Consider the following 14,607-nt stretch of genomic DNA (forward strand, 5'->3'; position numbering starts at 1 on the left):
AGTTTGGGCAACTTTCACCTTCCTGGATCTTCAATTTCCTGATTTGTTAAATGGAAGAAAACACCTTCCACCAGGTCTACTTCCCCAGGGGAATTATGAAGGTCAGTACAGAAAATATATAAGAATGCACCTTGTATAATACAAATAATACTCAGACATAGAGTATCATTCTGAAACCTGGTTCTTTGGACTAAATAGTTTTCTAAAAGAACACAGTCCTAAAAACTTCTGTCTAGGATTCAAGTCCAAGTTCTGCCACTTATTAATTTTATAAGTTTGGGACTCAGTTTCATTTTTTCTGTAAAGCAAGAAAAATTCACACAGATATTGTGAGAATTAATATATCTGTGGAAGGAAGTCAATGTAGGTAGGTGGAGGGATGGATGACATAAGTGAAGGGAATTAAGAGCACAAACAGAATTGTCAGTCAATATTTGTTTTAAAAGATAAATAGCCAATTTTATACCTCTTTACTTCACTACCACAGTATCCTTTCTGATCTCTACAGTACTGGCATCTATATTTACAATGAAGTACCTAAAGGTACCATTTACTAAGAACAGTTCTATGTGCTAGGCACTTTTTGGAGTATTCAATATTTATTGCCTATACTGTCTGTTTTATTACTATAGCTTTGTAATATAGTTTGAAATCAGGAAGTTAATACCTCCAGCTAGATTTTTCTTCCTAAAGATTGCTTTGACTATTTGCATTTTTTTGGTGGTTCCTACACATTTTAGGATTGTTTGTTCTATTTATGTTTAAAAATGTTATTGAAATTTTGATAGGAATTGCATTGAATCTGTAGATTGCTTTGAGTAGTATGGACATTTTGACATATTAGTTTTTCCAATCCATGAGCATGGAGTATCTTTCCATTTATTTGTGTTGTCTTCACTTTCTTTTATCAGTGTCTTATAGTCAGCGTACAGGTCTTTCACTTCCTTGGTTAAATTTATTCCTAGGTATTTTCTTATTTTTTGATACAATTGTAAATGGGATTGTTTTGTTTATTGTTTATTTCTCATTTCTGATAGTTTTTTTAATCACTGTATAGAAATGCAACAGATTCCTGTGTGTTGATTTTATAGCACTTGTTATAGATTTCATATGCTAAGCTTAACTTTCCCATGAGAAATCTATGATTTCTGAACCTGGTCCCAATATTCTCTGCACTTGTGATTGCAGAATAAGAACTATTAATGGGTAATCCATAGAGAAATATTTTCAAGTGATTTCCAAGCACTTAGGGGCTGCAGACATTTTCTTCAAAAGTGCTATCATTTTGGGGATCCCTGGGTGGCTCGGCGGTTTGGCACCTGCCTTTGGCTCAGGGCATGATCCTGGAGTCCCGGGATTGAGTCCCGCGTCGGGCTCCCTGCGTGGAACCTGCTTCTCCCTCTGCCTCTCTCTCTCTCTCTTTCTCTATGTTTATCATGAATAAATAAATAAATAAATAAGTAAATAATTTTAAAAAAAGTGCTATCATTTCAAAAGGAGTAAACATTTCCTCTTCTTGAGTGCTACTGGCATGCCAGAAAGAAATACAAGTATTTCATCGCTTCTCGGCCTTTTGGCTAAGATCAAGTGCAGTTAGAAGTATATCAAGGTAATATTATTCCTATCTATCATAAATTTCGGGTACTCTTTTGATTTTGTTTTGATCTTCATTCTTTTCCTTGAAGACATCGAGGTTTTTAAAGACCCAATCATATAAATTTTCATCTTATCCCAATGGATTAAAATATGTATATAATTTCCAAAATAAAAAAAGAAAAGCAGATATGTTCTAATGATGCTCACTGATTTTTTTTTTCTTTGAGTATTTGGGATCTTTTTTATTTTTATACACATGATAAGATTTTACACCAAGAATAGTCAGTTAAATAGTACAAATTTACATTTATGAGGAATGTTAAAAAAAAATTCAACTAGGGCAGCCCAGGTGGCTCAGCGGTTTAGCACCGCCTTCAGCCCAGGGCATGATCCTGGGGACCTGGGATCGAGTCCCACGTCGGGTTCCCTGCATGGAGCCTGCTTCTCCCTCTGCCTGTGTCTCAGCCTCTTTCTCTCTCTCTCTCTTTCTCTCATGAATAAATAAAATCTAAAAAAAAATTTCAAATAAAAAACCCACTTCTTTTTGTGACCCACAATCCCAACATTTTACAGTGTGGGGGAGAAAGGGGCTGGGAGGAGCTTCCAAAACAAGTCTCTCCCAAAAGAAATGACTTAAATTTCACATTCCCTCTCCACACAGGATCCAAATGGTGAGAGTATAATTTGTAATTCATCTTTTTAAGCTGTATATTTCTTTACTGCCCCAGGGGCTGGGGAAGGGCCTGTGCTCAGTGCCACTGTAGAAGGGCAGAGGGGTGTGTCTGTGCACTCTGGGCATGGGCCTGTCCTTGCGCAGCTCTTCAGAGGTCTGGGCTTGTGTGACTGAGAGTCAGTGTGTATGCATGTGTGGGCATGTTCAAGTAAGACTGTGTGTCATCCTGTATGTGTGTACTAACGCACCTGTAGGGGGCTGTGTGCAGGCTATGGGGCACCTGGCGATGATTTTGAGTCCTTTGCCCACAGGAAGATCTTGTTCAGAGGCCTGTGTTTGTTTTCCCATACACGCAAGTCTGACTCGGCGCAGCAGGAGTAAGGGTGTGTCTGAGGACATGACTTGCAGCTGTTTGCTTGTGCATAGATGTGGGTGCCTGAGTCACTGGCTGAGTTCTCATCCTTCCCTGTCACCTTCCTTCCTCCATGAGACCACCCTGGTCATCCTCACCCAGTTGTTCTGCAGCACCGCTACAACTCCCTTTCCCAATACTTCGTGGTGAAAAAGGAATTAAATTTTCATTTGCATTTAAAAATCTGTCTGCTCTCCATCTGGGGAGGGGGCAAGACCATGGCTTTGGGGTTCAGCAGCACTATTTCCCGCAAGCCACCCCAATAATCCTCCTAACCCTGCCTTAATGAGTCCAACCTCTGATTCAGACTTCCTGGGAGTCCCTCTTAGGGCCTGGGACCACCCCCAAGGCAAATATAAGAAAGGCTCTCTGCACCATCCCCACCCACCCCATCAGCTGACTTCTGGTGTCTCTCTGCCTCTAGAGGCACCTACCTACCTACTACCTTACTACCTTACTTCCTTCCCCTTTCTGGGATAAGAACAAGTTCCAGCAAACAAATGACACGTGGGGGCTTTGTTGGGAGACACTGAAGGAGGGAACAGGGAAGGTGAAGATGGGCAAGAGAGGCCAGGCCCTGGGCCCCAGCACATAGTGGGTGGGGACCAGCCATCCTCCCTCCCACCTTTGTCCTTTACCTTTAAGCAATAAACCAAGCTTCACTTAAATTAAAAACAAAAACAAAAACAACAAAAAAACCCCACAAACTGTTTTAAAAATAAATGAATGAAAAATAGTTGATAAATTATCATGAACTTCTACATTAAAGTGCTCACCATGTTTATTTTTCTTTATGGAAGAGACATTTTGCAATACAGCAAAAAATTTAAAAAGATATTTTATAGTTCTTGATTTTCATTTCCCTAGGAAATTTACTACTAAAATACTGGTTTTATACCTGGATGATAGTATATACATTTTGAAAGAAGTAATACATGAGAAGGTATATGTGTTTCTTAAAATAGAGATAATTTTAAAGGGATATATGGTTTTATGATTAATAATATGAATAATATTATTATGGAAATTATTGAGGAAGATGCATGGAAATAAGTGGAAATGTGTCATGGAGGCATACAAATGAGGGAGGGCTACAGAGATAGGAAAATCACTCTGAATTATACACTCGCTTGTACATTTACATAATGTATCAATATTTAAAGTCTACATCATATAGATAACATTAAGTTTTTTTTATTGCAAAAAAATGAAGTCCATAAAGATAAAACAACTGGTCATGGGAAAAAGTCAGACACAAAACTTCTAGTTTATTCACAAAGCCAACGCTTCAGTAGATTCTCAATTAATCTAAGTGTTTGCCACCGCTGACATTGCACAACGAGCTCTCTTTTAGAAAAATATGCACATATTGTGTTACTTTATTTGCTATATAGCTCAGTAGGTAAAGGAAGACAATTGCTAGGAAAAAATCAGATTAATAGAATAAAATGTAATGTAAATTTTAAAACACAAGAGAGGGAAATGTGCTATTAAATTATTGACTCACCTTGTTATAATGGATATTTTCTAAGAATGAGAGGCTTATAGGCTAAATCTGAAAAATTGAAAGTTACACTTTTTCCCCATGTAGTTGAGCTATTGTTGTTACTTTGGTTAAATGTACTCACAGGAAATTTTCCATTTATATTTTTTGTAAATTAATGCATAGAAATAAGCAACTCTAGGCCATGTGGAAATGGATTTTATCCTTAATGTAGTTTATCTCAACTATAAGTCCTGATAAAATTTATAGCTGTCTTGAATACAAAGCATTGATTTATTAAAAGGAGTAAAGTGAGAGTCAGATATAAATAACTAGACCTGAGTTCTGCATTTAGTTTTAGGTTCTCCATATTGAAAAAGGTAGAAAATGGCTCAAGAAGAATTAGGAATTAAGCATCTGCTACATAAAAGTCATGATGCTGGGCATTAGAACCACAGAATTTTAATTCCAAAAGGTCATTTTTCAAACCTGCAGCCTTCAGTACACAGGGCCTATGAAAGTTAAAGAGATATGTTTAAGATCATACTTTGATAGGGCAGTAACTAGAATAGAGATCATTGATGGGGCAGCTGGGTGGCTCAGTTGGTTAAAAAGAACCTGATTCTTGATTTAAGCTCAGGTCATGATCTCAGGGTCATGAGATCAAACCCCAGGTCAGGCTCTGCATTCAGAGTCTGCTTGAGAATCTCTCTCCCCTTGCTCTCTCTCTCTTTCTCCAAATAAATAAATACATAGATAAATTTAGAGAAAAAGAGAATAGAGATAATTGACATCCAATACCCTGCTCTTTCTGGTCAGCCATGGGATCAAGACCATACATCATGTACATGGCCCTATGGTTTTGTCTTTCTTAGTTCTTTTTTTTTTTCTTTCTTAGTTCTTAATTCAGTCATCTAATATTCTGTCTCTATCTGTAGACTTATTTTTTTCATCGTCAAAGAGTTGATATTCCTGATATTGATCAAGTTTGAATGAGCTAGTACTGAGGACAGAGCTCTGACATGCCACCTTAAAGCCTCTGTTTAGACTTATATCCTCTTCATCAGCACACATGGAACATCCAAATTCAATAAATATTAGTGCAATTTGCAACAAGGCCATTTTTCTTTACCTGATTTGTAAGAATATTACAAGACAGCATTTTTTTCTGATATCAGCAAACTTAGTCAGTGGTCTTTCCATAATAGGAACTTTTAATAAATAACCTTTGATGAATGAATTGAAGTTGATATAATATATTTCCTATCATTGTTTTCATTTCTATCTAGTCACTATTTATTTTTCCTATTGATGCATTCAATAGTTACAATTATTTGAAGTACTAAGCTATGTTTTATGTCCAACTCATATATCTATTAATAGGTATAATTTATTTTCTTTCCATCTTGAAAATCACTGGTCTTCTGGAATTTATGTTCTACATGATTACTCCAAAATTCCAGCAGACTCACACATATATTTTGGGATATATCTTGTCATTGTCAAGAATTTAATATCATTTATAAAAGAAGGTCACTACTTTTTTTTCACCCACATTGCCAAGAAAGTAATAAATTTATAAGAATACTAAGTGGGAGAGATGGATAGTAACTCTTCCAAATTCTTTCCAAAATGAATGAGTTAAAACTATAGCTCTGTAGATTTAGTTGCATATAAAATCCTAACTTAAATAAGCATTACAATGGCTTATGAGGCAGTAACTTTAGTTTTCTTACTTCTAGATACAAAGAAATTGAACAATATTGACAAGAATGAAAAAAAAGTCAAAGAACATATTTTATTTCTTTTACCAAAATATCCTAAATATGAGATGCTAACACTCCATACTCATTTTCTCCTTATACTGCATTTGATTTTAATCCAGAATAGCAGTAAGCAAGGGATACATGAAATTAATGTTCTGATCATATCTGTCATTCTAGAATAAATTTTTAAAACTGCGAATGTATTTTAAATTAGTTTGTAAGTTGACCACTAGATATTAAAAAATCTGACTTTTTACAATGCCAACATAAGGAGATAGTATCAAATTTTGTTGTATAATTGTTATGCCTACAAGTAGATTCCTTTCATACACAGCATTCCAGCCACAGGTAGTCAAAATCTGTGACTATATATACCAGTAAGTAGAATAAAGTAGACCAGAATCAGGTTTTTCTTCTAGATACTAAATTATTCTCACACTGGTGTGCAAGTGTTAGTATAGCAAGCTTTGCAGACAGGATAATGTTTAAAAAGCATTCTCTTAAAAATTTGTAAAAGTATATATATTTTTAGTATTTTATTTATTTATTCATGAGAGATATATATATATATAGAGAGAGGCAGAGACATATGCAGAGGGAGAAACAGGTTCCCCACGGGGAGCCTGATGTGGGACTAAAATTATGATTAACGAGAGCCAAAGCTCTGGGGATTGTGTGATATTAATTGAAACTTTATATTTTGACACTCTTTGAAAACAGTCGTATTTAAGTGCCTGGATTCTAAGTTAACCACTTTATTATATTAAAGGTACATTATTATTTTAGTATGTATATTTAAATAGAATTGTATTGAAAGCCAATGGGTATGTGACATAGAATATTTTAAAATCTAGAACATTTACCATAAATTAAGGATACCTGATTGTGCTATTAGGTACACAAAGTTGTAAAATACATTTATATAAGAATTTATTAATGTGATTGCTAACCTTTTTTTGGAAGCCTAGTTCTATACATCTGACTCAAATGTTGGACAATCCTACCTACTACCTCCTAGAGTTTAGTGAGCTGCTTCGAGCCCTTGATTTTTAATACTGATTTTCAGTTTCAACACTCCAATTTTAATGGTGAGGAAATATTTCTGGAGGTATTAACTTATTTTTCAAGACTATATTTAGTGGTTGTTTTTGTTTGTTTTTGTTGTTGTTGTTGTTGTTTTTACCTGGTGTTGGCTAGAAGTACTGGTAGTATTTTCAAACTATATATATATATACTTAGGCAGGTCATATGTAAAGATTGAGTAGAGAAGTTAATCCTCAATTATGTGAAAGTTTCATATTAGTTTAATTTTTAGGTTTCTAAATTCATTATAACATAGACATAGTAATTTATTTTACTTGCTGTTCTTCAGAGAATTTAATCTACAATGCTTTAAATAAAAACAATTACTGCATATTGTGGGAAAAAGAGAGATGGAAGCAAGGCTTCTCAATGGTTGCAAAGACCTCAGTGTTTGCCTAAATTTCTTAAGCTTTCATTTATTCTTGTTCATGTATTTAGGCAGCTCCACTACTCTTTTATTACTAGGAGGCTGGCTCAGAGTGGTTTTTCCCCATAGTGGAGTTGTTTTTCCCCATAGTCATGATGAATTTGTACTGTCATAACTGATACCCTCTCATTTAATCTCTGAAGTCCAATCTGTATTATCAAAGATAATTCTCTAGAAGATAGCAAACATATAATTAAAGTGCTCATGCAGAGTAGGATTTACATCTTTGACTTAATTTGTCATACTAAAATATATAAAAATATGATTACTAGATAAATAATTGAGTTCCAGACCATATAAGACATTATTTTAATTTTAGATACAAATAAAGAAATTAAGAGAAAACCTAGCTCTATTTTGAAATTTAACTTTTTAGACAAAATGAGTGTTACTCCTGAGATACTGATAATCATTCCAATACATGTCTGAGAAAGAAATCCAAGGGCAAGGTGATTTATTATGAGAAGTCAATGGCATGGATGTCGTTTTGGCTTATTTTAGCCCAGAACACAATATGACAGAAATAAGGACTGGAACTTTTAAGTGTCTTACCTTTCTGAAATGTTCCTGAAGAGTGACTCTCTCAGTTTGAATTGTACTTTATACTTTGAAATTATAGAGTAAAGAAACAAAAAGTAAACATTTCTGCCTTACTCTCATCAGTTATATAAGGGCAAAGACAAAAATATTCCCTCTTGGTTTTCTTCCCTCTGGGACTTAAATCAAAAAGTCTCCTGGGTCCCAGGACACAGAGATTTGCCTTGTCAAAAATAAAACAGGAATACTCACTTCATGTCTTGCTAGACAATAGTATATGAATATGAGAAAAAGAGAACTTCATTAACAATTACTTGGCTTATTTTAAGTTGTTTAGGAGCTAGCAAGGAAAAAATGTTAAAAAAAAAAAAAGATGCCTAACCCAAAAGAAAGAAGTAAAAGATGGGAAACTAAATGGGTAGTACAGAAACAGACATTATTCTGAAATACCTATCAGTTATTTAATGTGATGACACCTAAAATATAGCTATAAAAAATATTATCCCCAAAAGCATCCTGCAATATGAGCAAGATGTTGGAAAATGAGGACTGACACTACAAAGTATAAAGAGAAATGTTCATTTAAGATGTGTTATTGGCATTCTGCTAGTTTTAGGCGATTTTTTTTGTTTGTTTTTGGTGCTAAAGGCATAGTTCGATTGTTTGTGCACTTCATTCTTAAGGTAAGTTTCTTTGAAAGAGAAATAAATCCAGTTATCCATATTATAAGCTGAAATGACTAAATTAGTGTGTAAAAGTTCATGCTTACATTTTGTTTTCAAATACTAGAGACTATGATAAAATGTGGACTGAACTGAAGTCTTATCTTCCATTATTTATCAATAACAGAGGAAAAACATAACAGTACTAAAATGGAATCAATTTGCTACATTAGATTTTATAACATGATTGATCTTTGTTAAGTGAGTGTTTGTAGGTAAGTGGTATTTAAATTGTTGAGTGTTTTTTAAGGGAAGTGTCCATGTAGTAGGTAGTAGTTCTACATAAATAAATGAATCATAAATGGAATAAATAATAATTGGCATAGCCAGTATGACTTTTATCTCTGGGAAAACCTCTCTGATTTGAACTGGAGAGTGAAGATGGAATAGATAATTCTAGGATTCTTTTTAACTCCACAAATTTTTTAAAAAATCTCACTTACTGAGTCACATGATGATAGAAAAAAATCTTAATGAAAAAGTAGTTCTAGTAAAATGTCAATATAATAATTTTAGAGGCTTTTTGTTTAATGCAAATTGTTAAAAAATAAGCTTTTCCTTGCCACCCAATAAGTCATAGAAGAGTATTAGAGCAGCTCTTATCTCTTAATCAGACATATATGATGGCTGGGTAGAAACCAGATGGAGGGGAATGCATGGGTGGCTCAGTGGTTGAGCATCTGCCTTTGGCTCAGGGCGTGTTCCTGGAGTCCCGGGATCCAGTTCCACATTGGGCTCCCTGCATGGAGCCTGCTTCTCCCTTTGCCTATGTCTCTGCCTCTCTGTGTGTGTCTCTCATGGATAAATAAATAAAATCTTAAAAAAAAAAAAAAAAGAAAGAAACCAGATGGGGATGAGGGAGGAGGCGAGGTGTGGGTGGAAGGAGAGAGATAGGTAGATGGATATTAGGAAATTATAACACAGGCTAGGAGAGATTCTGGGATAAAAGAAGCTGTTGGAAGATTAGAGGACATCAGAGGCATTCTGTTCAATAAAGGACAAAGATAGCTACAGACAGAAGTATAATCACTGGGACTTAAAGTGAAATTTCAGAAGTTTCAGGTGGACTAATTGAGAGTATTCTGCAAAACATAATAAAAGTCTGGTTTTAAGAAAGTGAATATTCTAGACTGATATTGTACATAGACAATGCTTATAGAAGACAGAAAGAAACTAAAATATTGATAGAAAGAAAACAACACAAAAATAGGAGTAAAGCATTAAATCATATTAAAATGCCATAGTTAAGTTTTCGCCCTCTCTGATGGGCCACTTGCACAAATGTTATGTAAAATTATATGGAACAGTACCTTTCTTTTAGCCTTTAGCTGCTCATGATACTTGTCACAGGTATCTCCTGGGATCTCTCCTCCCCAAAGAGTAATTCCAACAATGGTGTATGTGACGCCCATGATGAGCAATGGGAAGCAGTATACCAGTATAATGACAATAATATGGTAACTGCAAGAAATAATAAAAAAAAAACACATGCCAAAGAGCATATTGAGATGCAATATGTGAACTTTGAAATCATCTCCTTTTAAATAATAATTGACAATTCCAAAGATTATTTCCACATTTTCTCTAAGTCATCATTTCACAAATCCATCAAGATATGGTGTTATTGTCTACTACAGTCATGGCTACAAGTTGATTTTTGTCAATCTTTGATTCATATATAAAAACTATAGCTGCAATGCATTGCTAATTTAAACTACCCATACTCTCCTTGCCTGGAGATTCAGGATGAATGCCATTTCTCTGCTTGGAAATTATTGAATTAACCTAATTAAATTTATTATCAGAGAGAAAGATGTCAAACAGAATAAATGAATCAAATTACAGATATTTTTTCACACATAAAATTATTCTATGTATCCCTGCAACACCAGCCATATTTGAAATAAATTGTGTTTTTTATCCAGATAAAAAATGTAATAGCTATTCTAAGGCACTTTGGATCTCTAAGCTATATGACTGTAATTTTAAAAATCAGGTAAGGACACACACATTTTTTTTCAATGTCATGACACATTCAGTTGCATTGTTGATTTGGTAAATAACATTCAGATGTTTAGTCACATCAGTGTCAGGATTAACTAAATTCTAGGACTTCATAGCTTTCAGTCAAAATTATAAGGATGCAGTTGGGGAGGAATAGGAAGGCAACTGATAATACAACCATGCAATTAGAATTTGTATAAAGTTTTGTGTAGCTTCTACTGTCTTAGGAAGGCTTTAAAGTAATTAAAGAATTTGGTACACTAGGCTTCTCAATATCTGTTTCTTTGTAAAGGGAATCTTTTACCTCCTTGCCTTCCCATTTCCTGATAGCTTATTAGGTATTGAATTACAGTAATGGGAAGCAATTCTGTCAACCAGTAATTTCATTTTGTTACCATGATTACTTTTGTTTTCTTATACAGCTAAGATTTATTAATATCAGTTAGAATAACAGCACTCAGTGTAATGACCGCTGCCTGCTTTTCCTTCGATAAATACTCCCTAATATTTTTCTTTAAAAATCTGGACTCTGGGCAATCTGAGAAAGAAAAATACCATGTGATTCCACTCGTATGTGGAATTTAAGAAACAAATGGGCGAAAGAAAAAAGAGAGAAACAAATTAAGAAACAGACTGTTAGCTACAGGGAACAAACTGATACTTCCCAGAGGGGAGGTGGGTAGGGGGGAGGGGTGAAATAGGTGATGGGGATTAAGGAGGGCACTTATGATGAGCACCAGGTGGTATATAGAAGTGTTCAATCACATATTGTACACCTGAAACTAATATTACACTGCATGTTAACCAACTGGAATTAAAATAAAAACTTAAAATTTAAAAAATCTGGACATTTGGTATAGACCAGTTTGTTAAAACAGCTACTTTAAAAGGTAACCGTTATATTTGTATCATTTGTTATTGTGAAAGGGAAAAGTAGGACACTACATAAGATTTTATTGGATTAAGATTTAAATAATTGCAGTAAAAAATGCAAACGGGCGCTCAGGTGGCTCAGTCAGTTAAGCTGCTGACTCTTGGGGAGACTGAGTGATGGCACTGAGGGGGGCACTTGGCAGGATAAGCACTGGGTGTTATGCTATATGTTGGCAAATTGAACTCCAATAAAAAAAAAAAAAAAAGCTGCTGACTCTTGGCTTTGACTCAAGTCATGATCTCAGGGTCCTGGGATTGAGCCCCATGTTGGGTTCTGCGGTCAGTGTGATGTCTGCTTGGGATTCTCTCTCTCTTTCTCTCTTTCTCTCTCTCTGTCTCCCTCTCCATCTCCCTCTGCCACTCCCCCTGCTCTCTCCCTCTCTCTCTCTGTCCTAAACAAATATAAATATTTTAAAAAATTCAAACAGTTGCTCTACTGACTGAGCCAACCAGGTGCCCCATGTATTGTGGTATTTTAATGTGTCTCTTTCCCCAAGTAATGTGCGAACCCTTCACAGAAATGTTTATCTTATTTGCTTAATTGTTGCTCCCAATCTGTAGTCCCTCAACTGTTCATTAAATTGAATTAACAGCCATAATAGAGAATTAACTTACGTGAAATGTTGTTTGGGACCTTCTGGCCATTGCACATAGCAAAGGGTACGGCCTGGCATGACTTTAATTTTGGAGTAAAGACACTGAGGGAAGGCAAGTAGGAATGCTAGAATCCAAATACTTCCGATGACCATCTTGGTTGCTGTGGCAGACAGTCTGGGCTTCAAGGGATCAATAATGGCCATATACCTATATAAAAACAAACAAAACCATTTTGTTGTCTCTCTTGCTAACAAAGTGAAAGATGGAGTTTCAAGGGAGTTATCTCTCTGGTAAGCAAGTTAATGAGGATTTTGCTCATAGAGGCAGCATAGAATGATAATCATGGCAGAGTCTTAGGAATCAGGCAGACTGAAGTTCAAATCCTCTTTTGTCACTTATTTAATATTTTTAAACCTCAACTTCATTATTTTAAAAATAGAAATAAGAACATCCGCCTTGTAGGGGTAAAGTCGAGATCAATAGAAATAATGTAAGTGAAAGGTATCAATTATTTGGTACTGTGCCTAGCACATTATTAGAATTCATAAATGTCTGCTGAATGGAATTGGTAAAGTGTGTAGTCAGTGTTTAAAAATGAGTTCTACACCTCAAAACTACCATTTTTCTTCTATATGTTTAACTGTTCAGAAGAAAATTCTAGAGAACTAATATGGCTATGATTGACAAAGATGAGGAGCCCCCTATAAAGTATATCATCAACTTCACTTAAAACCTTCAAGAGACAAGTTCAGGACTCAAATAATAATGAATAAGTCAAGCTTGACTGAGGCTATGTCTTGCTGTTACCTCTAAATTGAAGTCATGGTTTATCATGAAAATATTCATACTGTCTATGTAACTACGTATAACATAATAGTTATAGGAAAATATATTTGAGACTCTGAAAAACACATATATGATTTTTTGAGTGCAACTTTTTGGGAAATTGGAAACTCTCTGAATATGCTAACAAAAGTCAAGTTTATTCACTTGGTAAAATAGTGAATCAATTTACAGTTTTAAATTGAATAACATACGTAATTACCAAACTCTGGCTAATAGAGCAGAAAATTAATTACAAATTATACATAAAATCAATTGTATTTCTGCATTTCTATCAATAAAACATTATTTAAATATTTTACTGTTGACCATTTTGTGTTTCTCAAATGTATTTTGATTTATGAAAAATTTTCAAAGGCAACAATTTAATCAAAGAATGAGTGTTACTCAAGCACAAAACATTTTAATCTTAAGAATAAATATCTCAGGATAAGGATAATTTATTAACTTGCTTATTGCTCTTTGCTTTATGAATATTAGACAAAATTGGACCTTTAATAGATATTTTGGAACTTATTTATATACCACTAATAATATTAACTTCAGTTGAGATTTACTTAAAGGAAACATGCTCATTATTATGTATGACAGCTAATAGATAAAAGTGAATGTTAAGTATGAAAAAAATCATAAAAACAGTACCATAGTTTCAGAAAATAAAGTGAACCACCCAATGAAAATAAAATGCATATATTTGAAACTGAAAATTGTTTAAAATGTACCTCTTGTGCTTATGTTGGTGAGAACTAGCAGCATGTACTGATTGCTAACAATGAGCAGGCAATTTATTATATACATTACATATATTTAATATCCAGAACAATCTAATCAACCGAATATTATCTCTATTTGTTTTTTTTTTTGTTATTATCTCTATTTGATAGAAAACTGAAGCTTAAAGACATTAAGTAAATTGTTCAAAATGACCTCAGATGGTAAAAGCTAGAATTCTAAACCAGTCCTGCCAGTCTTCAAAGTCCATATATTTACAGACTATGGCTTTGAATATGACTGTTCATGTAAGGAATTGTGAAAGAGAAAGAAAAATATATATGGTAGATGCCATCCAAAGAACCACATTATGCCTCAGAATCCAAAAGTGTTCATGTTCAATATTAAAGACAAAAGTCAAGCACAGAAAGGCAATAATTGTAGTTGGGCACTTCTGTTTACACTGCTGCTGATTATGATTCACCACAGCATTTCTCTCATTATATTGACTTGTTGCTTAATGGGCATTTCTAGAGCCAAGCACAACACTTATCAATAAATTTTGTTGTACTGAACTGAATATTCTTCAACTCTAACAATTTTTTGCTTTTGTGCTTGCCTCAGAAGTGTATGAATGCAATATCGATGTTTAAACAGTTTATTTTTTGAGACTAAAAAAGAGAATTTGAGTGACATGAGCAGAGTTAGAGTCCTACACAGTTACTCTAGCACATATAATTCAAAATGAGGTGCAAGTTGCTTATTGATTTTTTTTGGTAAATTACTCTATATTACAGAAATTATTTCCTGACAGGTATTG

At 34.3% G+C, this 14,607-nt stretch overlaps 1 protein-coding gene and 1 pseudogene across 1 annotated transcript in view; one reads left to right on the plus strand and one right to left on the minus strand.

Moving 5' to 3' along the window:
* The window catches only part of TACR3 (tachykinin receptor 3), a 78,105-nt gene that overhangs the window by 34,051 nt on the left and 29,447 nt on the right, over nt 1-14,607 (minus strand). The window contains exons 2-3 of the mRNA XM_077882180.1: nt 12,252-12,440; nt 10,010-10,160 (exon numbers count right to left, since the gene is read on the minus strand). Of these exons, the coding sequence (XP_077738306.1) occupies nt 10,010-10,160; nt 12,252-12,440 (340 nt within the window). The remainder of the gene's footprint in view (nt 1-10,009; nt 10,161-12,251; nt 12,441-14,607) is intronic.
* On the plus strand, nt 1,558-1,702 carry LOC144304398 (U2 spliceosomal RNA; annotated as a pseudogene).

This window comes from Canis aureus, chromosome 33 (genome assembly GCF_053574225.1).
Source record: "Canis aureus isolate CA01 chromosome 33, VMU_Caureus_v.1.0, whole genome shotgun sequence".
In the NCBI taxonomy this organism is placed as follows: domain Eukaryota; kingdom Metazoa; phylum Chordata; class Mammalia; order Carnivora; family Canidae; genus Canis; species Canis aureus.